Consider the following 20199-nt stretch of genomic DNA (forward strand, 5'->3'; position numbering starts at 1 on the left):
AGGTTGATCACAGGTTGCTTAAGACCTATCTCAACTGATAAGCTCTACTGCCTGGCTGGAATAGCGCCACCATGGGTACGCAGAACAGTGGCTGCCAACAAGGAGAGACTGAAAGTGGAACAGGACAGTGCCCATCCACTGCATGGACATAATCCACCACAGCAACGGCTGAGATCGCGAAAGAGCTTCCTGAGAACATCCGAGAAGCTCACCATTTCACCAGAGAAGGCAAGGCTGGAGTTATGGGAGAAGTCTACGCCTCACCTGCAGACGCCATAAGCTGAAGAACTACCACCTGGACACAACGAGAGCTGGCTGGTGTGGAAATCTTTAAACAGATTACGATCAGGAGTTGGACAATCCAGAGACAACCTGAAGAGATGGGGCTTCTTAACAGAAGATACGTCCTGTGATTGTGGACAAGAACAAACCACAAGCCACATGCTCCAATGCCTTTTATGCCCTACATCCTGCACGAAGATTGATCTCCTGCAAGCCACTTCAAGCGCCTTGGAGGTTGCAAAGTACTGGGCACATGTAATATAAATACAATTTGTGTGTATATATTGATTGATGTGTATGGCAACTGTAAATTTGTATGTTTCTGATTCGAGAATAAACCTAGCCGCGGCTGCAGTGGAAGAAGAGCCGTCATACAAATGCTACAGCAATGACTTATGAACTGTTTCGTTTTGCTTGCATTTAAATTATATATACCGAAGGACACTGATAGTTTGCCTATCGCCATTTGCTTGCGACACACCTTTGTGAATACGCAAAGTTAAGTATTGTCAACTTAACTTACTGTAATAAACTCCATTAATAAGATCTGCTTGAATTGTTGTCTAGCGATCCGAGGAAACAGTTTCCTAGGCTCTCTATATTAGACGGGTGGGCAGGATACTATACATAGTACATCGCTACAGATGAGCAGGTTATTGGAAGTGGATGGAAGAATATCTGCAGCACATCAACGCATATAGGCAGGGTATTGGATGCAGGTGACAGATATCAGCAACTCATCACTGGAGATTAAGTGGGTACTGGACGTGAGGGCCAGAAAAACTACAGCATATTGAGAGGCGAAATAGTGAAGCTAGCAGAGGATCAAGTAGGTAAAAAGAAGAGGGATAATAGAAATCCTTGGGTAATAGAAGAGATATTGAATTTAATTGATGAAAGGACAAAATATAAAAATGCAGTAAATGAAGCAGGCAAAAAGGAATACAAACGTCTCAAAAATGAGATCGACAGGAAGTGCAAAATGGCTAAGCAGGGATGGCTAGAGGACAAATGTAAGGATGTGGAGGCTTATCTCACTAAGAGTAAGATAGATACTGACTACAGGAAAATTAAAGATACGTTTGGAGAAAACAGAACTACTTGCATGAATATCAAGAGCTCAGATGGAAACCCAGTTCTAAGCAAAGAAGGGAAAGCGGAAAGGTGGATGGAGTATACAGAGGGTCTATACAAGGGCGATACTGCGTGAAGAGTTTGACAGAGCACTGAAAGACCTAAGTCGAAACAAGTCCCCGGGAGTAGACAACATTCCATTAGAACTACTGACAGCCTTGGGAGAGCCAGTCCTGACAAAACTCTACCATCTGGTGAGCAAAATGTATGAGACAGGCGAAATACCCTCAGACTTCAAGAAGAATATAATACCAAAGAAAGCAGGTGTTGACAGATGTGAAAATTACCGAACTATCAGTTTAATAAGCCACCACTGCAAAATACTAACACAAATTCTTTACAGACGAGTGGAAAAACTGGTAGAAGCCAACCTTGGGGAAGATCCGTTTGGATTCCGTAGAAATGTTGAAACATTTGAGGCAATACTGAACCTACGACTTATCTTAGAAAATAGATTAAGGAAAGGCAAACATACGTTTCTAGCATTTGTAGACTTAGAGAAGGCTTTTGACAATGTTGACTGGAATACTCTCTTTCAAATTCTGAAGGTGGCATGGGTAAAATACAGGGAGTGAAAGGCTATTCACAATTTGTACAGAAACCAGGTGGCAGTTATAAGAGTCGAGGGACATGAAAGGGAAGCAGTGGTTGGGAAGGGAGTGAGACAGGGTTGTAGCCTCTCCCCGATGCTATTCAATCTGTATATTGAGCAAGCAGTGAAGGAAACAAAAGAAAAATTCGAAGAAGGAATTAAAATCCATGGAGAAGAAATAAAAACTTTGAGGTTCGACGATGACATTGTAAGTCTGTCAGAGACAGCAAAGGACTTGGAAAAGCGGTTGAACGGAATGGACAGTGTCTTGAAAGGAGGATATAAGATGAACATCAACAAAAACAAAACGAGAATAATGGAATGTAGTCGAATTAAATCGGGTGATGCTGCGGGAATGAGATTAGGAAAGGAGACACTTAAAGTAGTAGATGAGTTTTGTCACTTGGGGAGCAAAATACCTGATGATGGTCGAAGTAGAGAAGATGTAAAATGTAGACTGGCAATGGCAAGGAAATCATTTCTGAAGAAGAGACATTTGTTAACATCGAGTATAAATTTAAGTGTCAGGAAGTCTTTTCTGAAAGTATTTGTATGGAGTGTAGCCATGTATGGAAGTGAAACATGGATGATAAATAGTTTCGGCAAGAAGAGAATAGAAGCTTTCGAAATGTGGTGCTACAGAAGAATGCTGAAGATTAGATGGGTAGATCGCATAACTAATGGGGAAATATTGAATAGAATTGGGGAGAAGAGGAATTTGTGGCACAACTTGACTAGAAGAAGGGATCGGTTGGTAGGGCATATTCTGAGGCGTCAAGGGAACACCAATTCAGTATTGGAGGGCAGCGTGGAGGGTAAATATCGTAGAGGGAGCCCAAGAGATGAATAGACTAAACAGATTCAGAAGGATGTAGGTTGCAGTAGGTACTGGGAGATGATGAAGCTTGCACAGGATAGAGTAGCATGGAGAGCTGCATCCAACCAGTCTCTGGACTGAAGACCACAACAACATTGGCGTCAATGAGCAGGGTATTTGAATCACGTGCTAGAATACTTGCAGCTAGTCGCTGACGATGAGTGGGTTGTTGTATTTGGGTGCTAGAACACACGCAGCCACGTTGCCACAGATGAGCAGAGCAGGTTGCTGTATGTAGGTACTAGAATACCTGCAGCACATCGCCACAGATGAGCAGTGCGTGGCCCTTGGTGATGAGCGAGGCGAGCCCCAGCAGCGGGGGTCTGTCCTGAGGTCGGCCCGTGAGCGCCAGCAACTGCGGACGGTAGTTCTTCACGTGGTCGCCCACACTGGACAGCTTGTACGCGCTGTGCAGTGCCGTCTTATATGTCTGCGCCTGTGTTGAGCTGCCCCAGTTTGCGTCTGTAACAAATGGAATGGACAATATATAGGACTACTTTTCACTATGTACTGAAAGGCCATTTTCTCTTTTGCCAACAGTTAACTCAAAAATGAACAACATCGTTTTTTTTGTAACAGGAACGATCTTCGGAAACTGTGGCTGTAACAGCAGCCACAAGGGGGATACTCTGGTTTCTGCTGACAACGTGTGGCGGATATATATATAAGTATGCCACAATCGTTAAATACAGTACTGGCCATTAAAATTGCTACACCACGAGGATGACGTGCTACAGACGCGAAATTTAACCTACAGGAAGAAGATGCCGTGATATGTAAATGATTAGCTTTTCAGAGCATTCACACAAGGTTGGCGCCGGTGGCGACACCTACAACGTGCTGACATGAGGAAAGTTTCCAACCGATTTCTCATACACAAACAGCAGTTGACCGGCGTTGCCTGGTGAAACGTTGTTGTGATGCCTCGTGTAAGGAGGAGACATGCGTACCATCACGTTTCCGACTTTGATAAGGGTCGGATTGTATGTAGCCTATCGCGATTGCGGTTTATCGTGTCGCGACATTGCTGCTCGCGCTGGTCGAGATCGAACGACTGTTAGCAGAATATGGAATCGGTGGGTTCAGGAGGGTAATACGGAACGCCGTGCTGGATCCCAACGGCCTCGTATCACTAGCAGTCGAGATGACAGGCATCTTATCCGCGTGGCTGTAATGGATCGTGCAGCCACGTCTCGATCCCGAAGTCAACAGATGGGGACGTTTGCAAGACAACAACCATTTGCACGAACAGTTCGACGACGTTTGCAGCAGCATGGACTATCAGCTGGGAGACCATGGCTGCGGTTACTCTTGATGCTGCATCACAGACAGGAGCGCCTGCGATGGTGTACTCAACAACGAACCTGGGTGCACGAATGGCAAAACGTTATTTTTGTCGATGAATCCAGCTTCTGTTTACAGCATCATGATGGTCGCATCCGTGTTTTGTTACATCGCGGTGAACGCACATTGGAAGCGTGTATTCGTCATCGCCATATTGGTGTATCACCCTGCGTGATGGTATGGGGTGCCATTGGTTACACGTCTCGGTCACCTCTTGTTCGCATTGACGTGCAGTGGACGTTACATTTCAGATGTGTTACGACCCGTGGCTCTACCCTTCATTCGATCCGTGCGAAACCCTACATTTCAACAGGATAATGCACGACCGCATGTCGCAGGTCCTGTACGGGCCTTTCTGGATACAGAAAATGTTCGACTGCTGCCCTGGCCAGCACATTCTCCAGACCTCTCACCAATTGAAAACGTCTGGTCAATGGTGGCCGAGCAACTGGCTAGTCACAATACGCCAGTCACTACTCTTGTTGAACTGTGGTATCGTGTTGAAACTACATGGGCAGCTGTACCTGTACACGCCATCCAAGCTCTGTTTGACTCAATGCCCAGGCGTATCAAGACCGTTATTACGGCCAGAGGTGGTTGTTCTGGGTACTGATTTCTCAGGATCTATGCACCCAAATTGCGCAAAAATGTAATCAATGTCAGTTCTAGTATAATATGTTTGTCGAATGAATACCCGTTTATCATCTGCATTTCTTCTTGGTGTAGCAATTTTAATGGCCAGTAGTGTATATCTGCCTGGTAAGTTCTTAGGTAGAGCTCATTTCACTTTTCGAATTGTTTGCAGCCAACATGCTTTGTTTAGAATTCAGTGGTTATCCAAGTTTTTTGCTCAAGAACCAATATTATCATTGTGGGGCGGCACATCGGGCCACGTATGCGCCTATCTTAGTATTAATTAATAACCTACGTAAATGTCCGCCCCTGGTAGCTGAGTGGTCAGCGCGACAGAATGTCATGCCTAACGACCCGGGTTCGATTCCCGGCTGGTTCGGAGATTTTCTCCGCTCAAGGACTGGGTGTTGTGTTGTCCTTATCATAATCATTTCATCCCCATCGACTTGCAGGTCGCCAAAGTGGCGTCAAATCGAAGACTTTCACCAGGCTAACGGTCTCCCCGACGAGAGGCCCTAGCCACACGGTATTTCCATACCTACGTAAGTTAATAGCTTAGGAACCCCTAATAGACTAGCTATACTAATGGCGCAACAAGATGACCACAGGTCACCAAGTACTGATAGTTAAAATGCAGCATTCAGTACACTCTGTGATGCCTGTACTCTCTTCTAGATAGCAACCACCCTCTGTGGCTCCAAAGCTGTGATCCTGGTTTGTCTTGATTATTGGCAACTGATTGTAAGGAACAACTTGCATTTGATATCGAGGTTGACCGCCTTGCTCAGTAGGTATCCTGTGCTCTCAGCGTCAAAATCCTACAGGGAGTGCTGTTGAAGCTCTACTGGTGATACATCAGTGTTAGGGCGCTGACTTTAATAAGATGTTATACTGTCAGTGTTGATCAGGTTAACGCCTATTCTATGAGGTTTCGGAATTGCAGCCGAATCATGTTGACTTCTTGCCACAGTATTTCAGTTGGAAACTGTTCAGCCATCTTCAAGTGAGAGTGCATCTCTGGAGACAGCTTTATAGCAAAAATTGATGTGGAGACACATGCACACTGACGGTCATTACAGGACCATCCGATATCGAAATCCACACCGCAAATACTGTTCCATCTGTGGCGCGCAGACGCATGCTTAAAGGTGACGCTACATGTCCGCCCTCTGTTAGAAAGCGCGCTCGCGGCGCTAAAAGTGAACGTCAGATGCCGCCAGATGTGTCACTTTGAATGTAATGTTTTCTCTCTGAAGAAATTAAAGAAATAACCGGGTCCTAAGCCTTTTCCAGCTGTAAGCCACTGATGGCTCATCAGCTGCTAGCTAAAGTATTGTGGCAAGAAGTCAACAAGATCCAGCTGCAATCCTGAAACCTCATAGAATATTCAGTATACCGGAAAAACTTCAAGGTTAATGTCTGACTGTTTATAAAGGGTCTAAGACTGCACTCTAAATTGAACATCCATATTATGATACACTAGTGCCGCTTAGTGTAAGAAGGTTATAACCCAATAGTTGAGTGATGAGATAAATGGCTACTGGCATAGTTCTAGGAGACTTTATTGCCACTGTACACTCATGCTCATAAATTAAGGATAATGCTGATACATGGTGAAACAACGCTCTGGTGGGCGGTTCGTGGGTTTATATCACCTCGGGGTGTGACTATGCAGTGCATTTAACCTGCGGTCGTCGCACGATGGCGCTGGCAGCAGTCCACATATGCAGAGGTGTGTTGGTGCATATCAGAGTACGGTGAAGAGTAAGTGTGCAGACGTTTTCAGACGTGCTAATGGCGACTGTATGTTGAAAATGGCTCAAAGAACACATATTGATGACGTTATGAGGGTAGAATACTAGGGCGACTGGACACTGGTCAAACAGCAGATCGTACCACAGGCCCTCCGTGTGCCACAAAGTGTGATCTCACGATTGTGGCAACGATTCCAGCAGACAGGAAACGTGCCCAGGCGCTACAGTACGGGACGTCCACAGTGTACAACACCACATGAAGACCAATATCTCACCATCAGTGCCCGCAGACGGCCACGGAGTACTGCAGGTAGCCTTGCTTGGGACCTTACCGCAGCCACTGGAACAGTTGTCTCTAGACACACAGTCTACATTCCACTGACCCCTGGTCACAGGAGAGTCCGTAAAGCCCGGTGTCAAGAACACAGTACATGGTCATTGGAACAGTGGTCCCAGGTTATGTTCACGGAAGAGTCTAGGTATAGTCTGAACAGTGATTCTTGCCGGGTTTTCATCTGGCGTGAACCAGGAACCTGATACCACCCCTTAATGTCCTTGAAAGGGACCTGTATGGAGGTCGTGGTTTGACGGTGTGGTGTGGGATTATGATTGGTGCACGTACAACCCTGCATGTCTTTGACAGAGGAATTGTAACAGGTCAGGTGAATCGGGACGTTTTTTGCATCAGTATGTCCGCCTTTTCAGGGGTGCAGTGGGTCCCACCTTCCTCCTGATGGATGATAACGCACGGCCCCACCGAGCTGCCATCGTGGAGGAATACCTTGAAACAGAAGATATCAGGCGAATGGAGTGGCCTACCTGTTCTCCAGACCTAAACCCCATCGAGCACGTCTGGGATGCTCTTGGTCGACGTATCGCTACTAGTCTTCAAACCCCTACGACACTTCAGGAGCTCCGACAGGCACTGGTGCGAGAATAGGGGGCTATATCCCAGCAGCTGCTCGAGCACCTTATCCAGAGTATGCCAACCCGTTGTGCGGCCTGTGTACGTGTGCATGGTGATCATATCCCATACTGATGTCAGGCTACATGCGCAGGAAACAGTGGCGTTTTGTAGCACGTGTGTTTCGGGATGGTTTTCTCAACTTATCATCAATACCGTGGACTTACAGATCTGTGGCGTGTGTGTTCCCCATGTGCCTATGCTACTAGCGCCAGTTTTGTGTAGTGCCACGTTGTGTGGCACCACATTCTGCAATTATCCTTAATTTATGAGCATAAGTGCAGTTAACTAGTATTGAGTGAGCACTCCAGCTTAAGAAGCAGTTTGGGAGTAGCTAAGAGCGGCTGCTGCTGCTACCAGTTAATGTACTCTGAAGTGACAAAAGCCGTGGAATAGCGATATGCACGTATACAGGCGGCGGTAGTATCGAGTACGCAAGGTATAAAAGGGCATCGAACATTCCATTTCGGAAATCTTTAGAATTCAATATTCGGAGATCAACAGTGTCAAGAGTGTGCTGAGAATACCAAATTTCAGGCATTATCGCTCATCACGGACAACACAATGGCCAACAGCCTTCATTTATCAATCGAGAACAGCAGCATCTGGGTTGATTTGGCAGTGCTAATAGACAAGCAATACTGAGGGAAATAAATGCAGAAATCAATGTTGCACGTACAACGAACGTATCCGTTAAGACAGTGCAGCGAATTCTGGCGTTAACGGACTATGGCAGCAGACGACTGACATGAGTTCCTTTGCTAACAGCATGACATCGCCGGCAGCGCTGCCCCAGAGCTCATGACCATATCAGGTAGACCGTAGACGACTGGAAAATCGTGGTCTGATTATACACGGCCGATTCCAGTTGGCAAGCGCTGATGGTAAGGTCTGAGTGTAGCGCAAACTTCAAGAAGCCATGGATCCAAGTTGTCAATAAGCTGGTATTGGCTTCGTAATAGTGTGGATTGTGCTTACTTGGAGTGTACTGGGTCCTCTGGTCCAACTGAACCGATCATAGACTGGAAGCGATTATGTTCGGCAAACAAGAGTCCATTTGCAGCCTTTCGTGGACTTCATGTTCCCATCAATGATGCAATTGTAATTGGTGACAATGCGGCATGCCACTGGAGCACAGTTGTTTGCGACTATGTTTGAAGATCATTCTCGACTGTTCGAGCGAATGATTTGGCAACCCTGATCACCTGACATGAATCCCATCGAATATTTATGGGACATAATCGAGAGACTAGTTCGTGCACAAAATCCTGTACCATGAACACTTTCGCAATGATGGACGGGTGTAGAGGCAGCATGGCTCAATATTTATGGAGTGGACTTTCTACGGCTTGTTGAGTCCATGCCGTGTCGAGTTGCTGCACAACACTGGGAAAAAGGAGGTCCGAAACGATATCGGCAGATATTCCATGACTTTTGTCATCTCAGTGTGTAGCAACTACACTCCTGGAAATGGAAAAAAGAACACATTGACACCGGTGTGTCAGACCCACCATACTTGCTCCGGACACTGCGAGAGGGCTGTACAAGCAATGATCACACGCACGGCACAGCGGACACACCAGGAACCGCGGTGTTGGCCGTCGAATGGCGCTAGCTGCGCAGCATTTGTGCACCGCCGCCGTCAGTGTCAGCCAGTTTGCCGTGGCATACGGAGCTCCATCGCAGTCTTTAACACTGGTAGCATGCCGCGACAGCGTGCACGTGAACCGTATGTGCAGTTGACGGACTTTGAGCGAGGGCGTATAGTGGGCATGCGGGAGGCCGGGTGGACGTACCGCCGAATTGCTCAACACGTGGGGCGTGAGGTCTCCACAGTACATCGATGTTGTCGCCAGTGGTCGGCGGAAGGTGCACGTGCCCGTCGACCTGGGACCGGACCGCAGCGACGCACGGATGCACGCCAAGACCGTAGGATCCTACGCAGTGCCGTAGGGGACCGCACCGCCACTTCCCAGCAAATTAGGGACACTGTTGCTCCTGGGGTATCGGCGAGGACCATTCGCAACCGTCTCCATGAAGCTGGGCTACGGTCCCGCACACCGTTAGGCCGTCTTCCGCTCACGCCCCAACATCGTGCAGCCCGCCTCCAGTGGTGTCGCGACAGGCGTGAATGAAGGGACGAATGGAGACGTGTCGTCTTCAGCGATGAGAGTCGCTTCTGCCTTGGTGCCAATGATGGTCGTATGCGTGTTTGGCGCCGTGCAGGTGAGCGCCACAATCAGGACTGCATACGACCGAGGCACACAGGGCCAACACCCGGCATCATGGTGTGGGGAGCGATCTCCTACACTGGCCGTACACCACTGGTGATCGTCGAGGGGACACTGAATAGTGCACGGTACATCCAAACCGTCATCGAACCCATCGTTCTACCATTCCTAGACCGGCAAGGGAACTTGCTGTTCCAACAGGACAATGCACGTCCGCATGTATTCCGTGCCACCCAACGTGCTCTAGAAGGTGTAAGTCAACTACCCTGGCCAGCAAGATCTCCGGATCTGTCCCCCATTGAGCATGTTTGGGACTGGATGAAGCGTCGTCTCACGCGGTCTGCACGTCCAGCACGAACGCTGGTCCAACTGAGGCGCCAGGTGGAAATGGCATGGCAAGCCGTTCCACAGGACTACATCCAGCATCTCTACGATCGTCTCCATGGGAGAATAGCAGCCTGCATTGCTGCGAAAGGTGGATATACACTATACTAGTGCCGACATTGTGCATGCTCTGTTGCCTGTGTCTATGTGCCTGTGGTTCTGTCAGTGTGATCATGTGATGTATCTGACCCCAGGAATGTGTCAATAAAGTTTCTCCTTCCTGGGACAATGAATTCACGGTGTTCTTATTTCAATTTCCAGGAGTGTATTATTACTAACGGGGTACATGTAAAATGTTATATTCAAGCGGTGTTCAATAAGTAATGCAACGCATTTTTTTTATTTGGCCAATTTGTGTTGAAATAATGTGAAATTTGTTGTGGGACGTCAGCCCCTATAGTTTCATGAAGTTCCGGTAGTTGGCGGTACTGTACGTAGCCTTCAAAGTGACATTTGTAATGGAGATGCGTCTCAAGCAGAGAGCTGTCATTGAGCTTCTTTTGGCGGAAACTCAAAGCATGGCAGATATTCATAGGAGCTTGCATAATGTATACAGAGACCTAACAGTGAAGAAAAACACGGTGAGCTGTTGGGCGAGGCGTCTCATCATCGCAACAGGGTCTCGCAAACATGTCCGATCTTCCGCGTGCTGGGCAGCTGATGGAACGCGCAGAGACTCTCATTCGAAGTGATTGATGGATCACAATAAAACACTTCGCTGCTCAACTGGACGTCTCTTTTGGCAGTGCTGACACACTTGTCCATCAGCCAGATTGACCATTACTCCTGGGCCGTCCTGTAGAAGTCCAACCATTGTCAAGAAATGATTGTGATGCTACTAAATTCCACATTTAGCAATGATGGGCTAAACGGTAAACCCTATAGCTTTAGCAAGTACTACGCGTTTTGGGTCATTAGATTGTCTGGACGTTCACGGTAAATTATAGCATATCTTTAGTGCGGAGCCGGTCTCGCCGCTATTTTGTTATGGTGGCTGTGAACCTTTACAGAACTTTGCCGAAATACGAGGGTTGTCCAGAAAGTGAGTTCCGATCGGTCGCGAAATGGAAACCACAGTGAAAACCAGAAACGTTTTATTTGCAAGAGTTAGGTACACCTTCCACCCACTTCTCTACATAGTCGCCGCTCCAACTTCGAGTTTTGTCGTAGTGTTGTATCAACTTTCCAATATCCTCGTCATAGAAAGCAGCCGCCTGTACTTTCGGCCAGTTATCTGCTCTGCTCTGCAGCTCGTTGTCTGTGGAAAAATTTTGTCTTCATAGCCAGCGGTTCTTGCGAGCAGAGATGAGACCCAGGGGGAGCCAGTTACGGACTGTATTGCGGGTGATCAAACACTTCTCACCGGATACGTTGTGGAGTGTCTACGTTGCCCCTGCAGTGTGTGGCCGAGAATTGGCATGATGAAGGAACTGTTCAACAGTTGTATTACGTGGCTGCATGGCACACCTTTTGGGTGTGTGCCTGCTGCATTTCTCGCCACCTAACAGGAAACCATAACGAGCCACAAAGAACCATCTGTGTGGAATCGCTTGCGCGTTACGAGGCTATTCGCAAAATTTTTTTGTCTAACACCGACACCGGCGTTGAAACACGGATTCATCACTCTGAACTGAAAGCAAAAAGGCAATCCATGAGGTGCGCCAAGCCACCTCTTCTTAAAAAAAAAGGGGGTTATTCTGTTTTATCTCCTCCGTCACGGTGCAACGATCAACTCGGAAGTGTATTGTGCTACCCTCAGGAAATTGAAGAAGCAACTTCAGCGTGTTCGTCGACACAAAAATGCAAACGAACTTCTCTCTCGGTGACAACGTAAGGCCTCACATGTCTGCACACCCAAGAGGAGCTCACAAAACGTCATTGGACTGTTCTTCCTCGTCCATTCTATAGCCCGGATCTCAAACCTTCCAACTTCCATCTGTTTGGCCTAATGAAGGATGGGAAACAGTACGTGGATAGTGGGGAGGTTATTGATGCAGCAAGACGCTGGCTCCGACGTCGACCAGTACAATGAACCATACAGGACGTCCCATTAATGTGGCGTAAGGCCGTCGCTCTGAACGGAGACTATGGTGAAAAATAAGAGTTTTGTAGCTGAAAGAGTGGAGAAAAATGTTACACACTGGAAGCCTGAAAAAAACCAGTCCGCTCTCAGAAAAAAAGCGTTGCATTACTTACTGAATGGCCCTCATACATAACCACTCTACTGCAAATGTTTGTTTTGCGTGAATGCGTAGTTGCCTTTCCATCTAATCTTTATTGGGGGCAGAATTTTATTTTCTTGAAGACTCTCTTTAATGACTATTGGATGCATTTCTGCTCCAGCCTTTAAATCATTAATCAGCTGAAAGTTTTCATTTGGCCTGTATTTTAAATGTTGTCAACGAGTGATGCTGTTAGTTTGAAAAAGGTCACATTAGTTATTCAGATCTCTTTTAGAGCAATAATGCTCCCACTTCCCATCTGACACACACACTCAGCAGTTGGTAGGTTCACGCCGTCGTTGCTGCCGATGCCTCAATTGTCGAGCTGGGTCAGCTTCTTAGATCTAGCGCTTGGCTCGGTCCGAGTACATCAAGTTCCGCAATTCACGACGTATCCGAAGGCTACTTGTTAATGAAATTTGGATTTGAAAAATAAATAGCCGACTGTCCACTTTCCAATCATGTTACTTGGTACAAATTGAACAACAGAACTGACTGTTAACGCCGGCCGGAGTGGCCGTGCGGTTCTAGGCGCTACAGTCTGGTAACAAACTAAATCCAAACCAGTACAGTCCTCATCTCGTCATTTTGATGTATTGTTTCGCAGTCACATCGAAAGGATTGCAAAACTGCTAACACAATACCTGCATGTTGCACTGTGTTCAGAAGCCTGGGCCGGCCGCGGTGGTCTCGCGGCTCTAGGCGCGCAGTCCGGAGCCGTGCGACTGCTACGGTCGCAGGTTCGAATCCTGCCTCGGGCATGGATGTGTGTGATGTCCTTAGGTTAGTTAGGTTTAAGTAGTTCTAAGTTCTAGGGGACTGATAACCACAGCAGTTGAGTCCCATAGTGCTCAGAGCCATTTGAACCATTCAGAAGCCTGGGGCTATACGAGGGTTGTCCAGAAAGTAAGTTCCGATCGGTCGCGAAATGGAAACCACTCGGAAAATCCGGTAAAGCTTTGCACGAATATGTTGGGCAGTCTCTAGTGTGCCCGTTGATCGTGTCGTGTCACTCTTCTCAGTTCTGAGTGAACAGAGAGCACGTAAAGATGCGTAGGGAATAGCGTCTCCCGCCCAGTATGAGGGTCTGGTTCGAGATTTCGCCTGTGTCATGCAGCCCACATAAAATACTGTCGAGCAGTTCCTTCTTCATGCCAATTCCCGACCGAAAACTGCAGGGGCAATGAAGACGCTCCTGCAGCGTTTCCGGTGAGAAGTGTTTGATCATCCACAATACAGTCCGTAACTGGCTCCCCCTGAGTCTCATCTCTGCTCACAAGAACCGCTGGCTATGAAGACAAAATTTTTCCACAGATGACGAGCTGCAGACCAGTGCAGATAAAAGGCCGAAAGCACAGGCGGCTGCTTTCTATGACGAGGATATTGGAAAGTTGGTACAACACTACGACAAAACCCGAAGTGGAGCGACTATGTAGAGAAGTATGTGGAAGGTGTACCTAACTGTTGCAAATAAAATGTTTCTGGTTTTCACTGTGGATTCCATTTCGCGACCGATTCGGAACTTACTTTCTGAACAACCCTCGTATTTCAGCAAAGTTCAGTATAGGTTTACATCCACCATAACAAAATAGCGGCGAAACCGTCTCCGCACCAAGGATATGCTATAATTTATCGTGAACGTCCAGACATTCTAATGAACCCAAGACGCGTAGTACTTGCTAAAGCTTTAGGGTTTACCGTTCAGCCCATCATTGCTAAATGTGGAATTTACTAGCATCACAATCATTTCTTGACAATGGTTGGACCTCTACAGGACGGCCCAGGAGTAATGGTTATTTTGGGATGATAGGTGTGATTATTTGAAGCAAAAAATTCAAATAAATATGGGATCTAAAACATATATGTTAAAAGCTATGAGCACGTGTTCACCTTTGCTACTGTGAAATACATCTCAGCTACTGAACAAGTGCTCGTAGCTCTTAACCCTTGGAGCCTCAACAATGTAAAAACTAATAAAATTTTAAAAATGTTCACAAAGCACTTTTACTATCGTAGTAAGCAACTAATAGAAGAAGAAATTGACAAAAAGTAAACACTCAATTTTTGTACAGAGGTGGTTTGAACATGAAATATAATTTTAAAATGTCCCGCAAAAATTAAACCTTTGTTATCACGGTGAGAAGAAATTGGCAAAAAGTAAAAAAAATCAGTTCTTTTAAGGAGGTTATTTCACTTTCGAACCAATGGGACCTACAGTTTTCAACCACCCATCATTTCATATGATGTATATGAAAGCAAATGTGCAGTTTTCCAAGACATCACGCTACATATCGAAACTTCCATGTACTCACACTACCTAAAAAAATTGTAGTCCTAAATAACAAGGTAAAATGGGCTTAAAATTTAATAAATCTTGTATGAAAACTACCTATTGTCCCAGTGGTTTCATTTCAAAATCATTCATAAAAGCAGTATTACAAATTCAAATTCACATTACAATAACTCAAGATATACTTAGTTTCACTGTCAGTGATCTCCCCAGTGTGGCCCCAATAACAAAAAAGTTCTCAGGGACCAGGTCTGGAGAATGCAGACGATGAGGCAGGACAGTGATTTAGTTTTTCGTGCAATAGTCACGCACTAACAGGGATGAATGTGCAGGTGGGTTATCGTGATGCAAGAACCATGAATTGTCTAGCCACATTTCAGGCCGTTTCCTAGTCACATTTTCTCGCAGCCGTCGCAACATGTCCCCACAGTACCATCTATTAATAGTTTGCCCCTGCCAAATAAAACTATCAGCATGGCTTTGAAGCCGGCCGAAGTGGCCGTGCGGTTAAAGGCGCTGCAGTCTGGAACCGCAAGACCGCTACGGTCGCAGGTTCGAATCCTGCCTCGGGCATGGATGTTTGTGATGTCCTTAGGTTAGTTCGGTTTAACTAGTTCTAAGTTCTAGGGGACTAATGACCTCAGCAGTTGAGTCCCATAGTGCTCAGAGCCATTTGAACCAGCCATGGCTTTGACATTTGACCTGACCTGACGAGCTTGTTTTGGTCTTGGAGAACCTTTTCCGACCGCTTGAGAAGACTGAACCTTGGTCTCAACATAATCACTAGTTATGATTCTCTTAAGCAAAATCTCGTTCTCATGTACGCTATCCAAAAGCTCTTCACAGATTGAGAGGCGAAGGTCTTTCTGGTCTTGACTCATGAGCCGTGGGACGAACTTGGCGGCACCACGATGCATTCCAAGATGCTGTGCCAGGGTTTTATGACATGATCCAACTAAAATATTAAATTCTTCTGCAGACTCTCGGACAGTCAGTCTTCGGATTGGCACGCACAACTTTGTTGAATTTCCTGACATGAGCGTCATCGGTGAACGTCGAAATACGTCCTGAATGAGGGTAATCTTTAACTTCCGTCTGACCATGTGATCCATTCGTACGGCTTAAGTACTCACCATTGTAGGCTTCCAGCATCATTTAATGTGCCTTTGAAAAGGTTTTCTTGAGTTTCACCCAAAATTTAATGCAGACTTGTTGCTTCTTTAACTTTCCATATCGAAATTCGCAATCTGTGCAATACAACGCTGTACTCAATACAGCACTGAACAATAACCAACAGACGTACAACAATGAAACTTCCGGCAGTTACACAATAAACACAGGCGTGTGCAGGGATGCCAACCGTATTTCGCTCCAATACACCAATGGCGAGAATTTACAAATGTTTCGGAGCTTTTGAACAGGCCTTGTAAAATAAAATGGTGGTTTTAGACAGAAACCACTGGCACTCCAAGGATTAAGGTAGCCCATATGTACTTCACAATTTGTTTCTTTTTTTGATCCATATACTTCCTCCCAAATCATGGAAATCTTGCAGTAGAAGAGATTTGCTTCGCAGTATCGAAGGTGAAAAAGTGCTCATAGCTCTTAAGGCATGTATTTTAGACTTCATGTTTACTAGACTTTATTTCAAATAGTCGTCCTAGTCACAGTCTTGAATACTAATCATCCTCCTAGAACAGACTGTATAACAGATGATACTGTGACCCAGATTCCAGGAGGGGTCAAGTGCCCCCTCTTGCGGACACCTTTGGTTATATACTTTACAGAGGTAGCCTGCAGTGTCTGCTTCCACCTGTTAATGTATTGCTTAATTCGTTCCACATCCTAAATGATTATCTTCCTAGATGGCGCGGAGCAAAATGCTTGAGTGCTCAAGTTAAAATGCGTTTCATCTTGCTAGGGGTGATCGCAATCACAATCGTATTTAATTTATTGTTGCTGATCGTGAATATCCGTCAGAACATCTAAACCATCTCCAGATGCTATCGTTTAATTGAAAGTACGTGTTAAAGAGAAAAACAAATTAGAGTCTTTTACTTTAAACATCGAAAAATACACTCCTGGAAATGGAAAAAAGAACACATTGACACCGGTGTGTCAGACCCACCATACTTGCTCCGGACACTGCGAGAGGGCTGTACAAGCAATGATCACACGCACGGCACAGCGGACACACCAGGAACCGCGGTGTTGGCCGTCGAATGGCGCTAGCTGCGCAGCATTTGTGCACCGCCGCCGTCAGTGTCAGCCAGTTTGCCGTGGCAGACGGAGCTCCATCGCAGTCTTTAACACAGGTAGCATGCCGCGACAGCGTGGACGTGAACCGTATGTGCAGTTGACGGACTTTGAGCGAGGGCGTATAGTGGGCATGCGGGAGGCCGGGTGGACGTACCGCCGAATTGCTCAACACGTGGGGCGTGAGGTCTCCACAGTACATCGATGTTGTCGCCAGTGGTCGGCGGAAGGTGCACGTGCCCGTCGACCTGGGACCGGACCGCAGCGACGCACGGATGCACGCCAAGACCGTAGGATCCTACGCAGTGCCGTAGGGGACCGCACCGCCACTTCCCAGCAAATTAGGGACACTGTTGCTCCTGGGGTATCGGCGAGGACCATTCGCAACCGTCTCCATGAAGCTGGGCTACGGTCCCGCACACCGTTAGGCCGTCTTCCGCTCACGCCCCAACATCGTGCAGCCCGCCTCCAGTGGTGTCGCGACAGGCGTGAATGGAGGGACGAATGGAGACGTGTCGTCTTCAGCGATGAGAGTCGCTTCTGCCTTGGTGCCAATGATGGTCGTATGCGTGTTTGGCGCCGTGCAGGTGAGCGCCACAATCAGGACTGCATACGACCGAGGCACACAGGGCCAACACCCAGCATCATGGTGTGGGGAGCGATCTCCTACACTGGCCGTACACCACTGGTGATCGTCGAGGGGACACTGAATAGTGCACGGTACATCCAAACCGTCATCGAACCCATCGTTCTACCATTCCTAGACCGGCAAGGGAACTTGCTGTTCCAACAGGACAATGCACGTCCGCATGTATCCCGTGCCACCCAATGTGCTCTAGAAGGTGTAAGTCAACTACCCTAGCCAGCAAGATCTCCGGATCTGTCCCCCATTGAGCATGTTTGGGACTGGATGAAGCGTCGTCTCACGCGGTCTGCACGTCCAGCACGAACGCTGGTCCAACTGAGGCGCCAGGTGGAAATGGCATGGCAAGCCGTTCCACAGGACTACATCCAGGATCTCTACGATCGTCTCCATGGGAGAATAGCAGCCTGCATTGCTGCGAAAGGTGGATATACACTGTACTAGTGCCGACATTGTGCATGCTCTGTTGCCTGTGTCTATGTGCCTGTGGTTCTGTCAGTGTGATCATGTGATGTATCTGACCCCAGGAATGTGTCAATAAAGTTTCCCCTTCCTGGGACAATGAGTTCACGGTGTTCTTATTTCAATTTCCAGGAGTGTATATCCCTTTTGTTTTCTTTATATGTTTCTATTCTCTCTAAAAACAAGTAAATTTTAAGAAAAACTGTGCAGACAGTTCCTCACCTGGCTTGCGGTAGACCACGATGAGGTAGAGAGCGAAGATGATGACGAAGGTGATGACGGATGTTAACCAGTCTATAAGGAACATGATGGCCACGCACATGAAGAATCCCACGAGACTCAGCCATGTGTTGTAATACTGAAACAATGACAAAATTATGATACATTTTCTGTAAGAAAGTTATGCTATTTGGACCAATTGTTCATAAAAATGATTTGACTACTGACTGGGGTAACATTATGAACAGCAGCGGCAAAAATCTTCGTATACCGCGTAATATCGAGCGACGCTGCGCAATGTGCATAGCTCTCGCATTTGGGAAGACAGGGTTCAAATCCCCCATCGACTTTTTCGAATACCTTTCATTGATTTTTGTCGTTTGCCGTTGACAAATGTTGACGCCATGCAATCAGTGAAAACAGTCTCAGTCAGGTGTCTTTGCGTAAAAGTAAAACTTCTCATCATTTATGCCATCTCATTTTCTTTTCTGTCGAAACTTTTAGGTACTGAAACAGTTATTTTTGTTTTCAGAAGGAACAAAAGTAGATGGATCCTCCCTTTGTCTCTATAGGTCAGCGATTTACCAGCTGATCCATCCGAGTAAGCTTTTTTCTGTGGTTCACACGCACATGAGTGATGTTCCAGAACAGATCACGAAAGTGTCTTATTAAGCAATCTACTTTTTTAAAACAGCTATATCTTCCCAATATGCTTACACCGACTCCTGTCAATTGCGTGACGTATAATGGAGGCTGTGTGTTTAATTTGTTCACATGAATTGCTACCCTCACACGTTTGTATGGCCTGCCAGACTTGAATTGTGACCCATTTACCATGTTGTCAAAGTATGCTACGTTCCTCGACATTACGAGTTTGTTGGGTTAGTTTAGGTTGGCATTTCTTCCGGACGTGGTTGGATAACACTAGAATTTTTACAATACCTTCTTCTCATATAATGGCCGCGGTATCTGCAAGATGTCAGGGACTCAGCCAACACTACCCTCTACGTAACACGAAAAGCAGGGGAGCTGTTACACTTCCTGAATCACATCCAAAATTGCTTCTGAATCTGCGGTTGACTCTTCATTCAGTATAGCCTAATGTATTGCATCAAGAAACGATCAAACCATTCGCAAAACTGACCAGATACCCCATAATTAGAAGGCGTTGCTGTTTTCAAGTACGCTGTATAATCAGCTCTGACACACTCCTACGCCCATTAGATTTGTGTATACACATATTGCCTTTTATGTCAGTTACTAAAACTATTTCTTTGTTTTCTGTGTTCGACTCTGCGCTCTTCCACACACTAATGCCCTATCTAGTGAAATGAAAAACTTTCGCGGCCTTGTTAGGCAACAACAGACAATATAACATTTAAGTAACTTTGTATTCTTGCTCGTTTTCAAAACGTTCTGCTGAAAAATACTACATGCAAATAACAAATGACAAGCTTAAAATGTCCCATTTGTAATACTGAATTTGTCGAAGCTGCAATAATATACTCTTTGAAATGATTTTTTTTATGGTCCAGCAGAAACTTATGCACTTCTGTAGTGTGAAGGATGTTCTACCAAGAATTACATGAATTGTGTTTTGCGATAAATATAGTTGGGAATAAATGATTCCCGTATGACACAACAGAGAAGAGAGTAATTTAGAATAATACGATCATCAATAATTAGGAACTTCACACATTACGAAACAATTGTCTCTACATAAATCACAAAAATTTTAGTAGTAAATTTCAACTCGGCATCTGTTATTGACTATTGTCATTAAACAATATTAGGCAAAAGACGGAAGAAAGGTTTGATTTTTACGAGCAGTGGCCAAAATGATAAGGTGGGTGGAATAGAAACAAGGCATCATAACATTGTGCAAGTTAATCTTAGCACAACATAGTGTGTG

General features: G+C 46.1%; 1 protein-coding gene across 1 annotated transcript in view; it reads right to left on the minus strand.

Moving 5' to 3' along the window:
* LOC124623027 (bumetanide-sensitive sodium-(potassium)-chloride cotransporter) overlaps positions 1 to 20199 on the minus strand; it is a 239889-nt gene that overhangs the window by 54915 nt on the left and 164775 nt on the right. The window contains exons 10-11 of the mRNA XM_047148819.1: positions 18291 to 18426; positions 3136 to 3347 (exon numbers count right to left, since the gene is read on the minus strand). Of these exons, the coding sequence (XP_047004775.1) occupies positions 3136 to 3347; positions 18291 to 18426 (348 nt within the window). The remainder of the gene's footprint in view (positions 1 to 3135; positions 3348 to 18290; positions 18427 to 20199) is intronic.

This window comes from Schistocerca americana, chromosome 7 (genome assembly GCF_021461395.2).
Source record: "Schistocerca americana isolate TAMUIC-IGC-003095 chromosome 7, iqSchAmer2.1, whole genome shotgun sequence".
Lineage (NCBI taxonomy): Eukaryota > Metazoa > Arthropoda > Insecta > Orthoptera > Acrididae > Schistocerca > Schistocerca americana.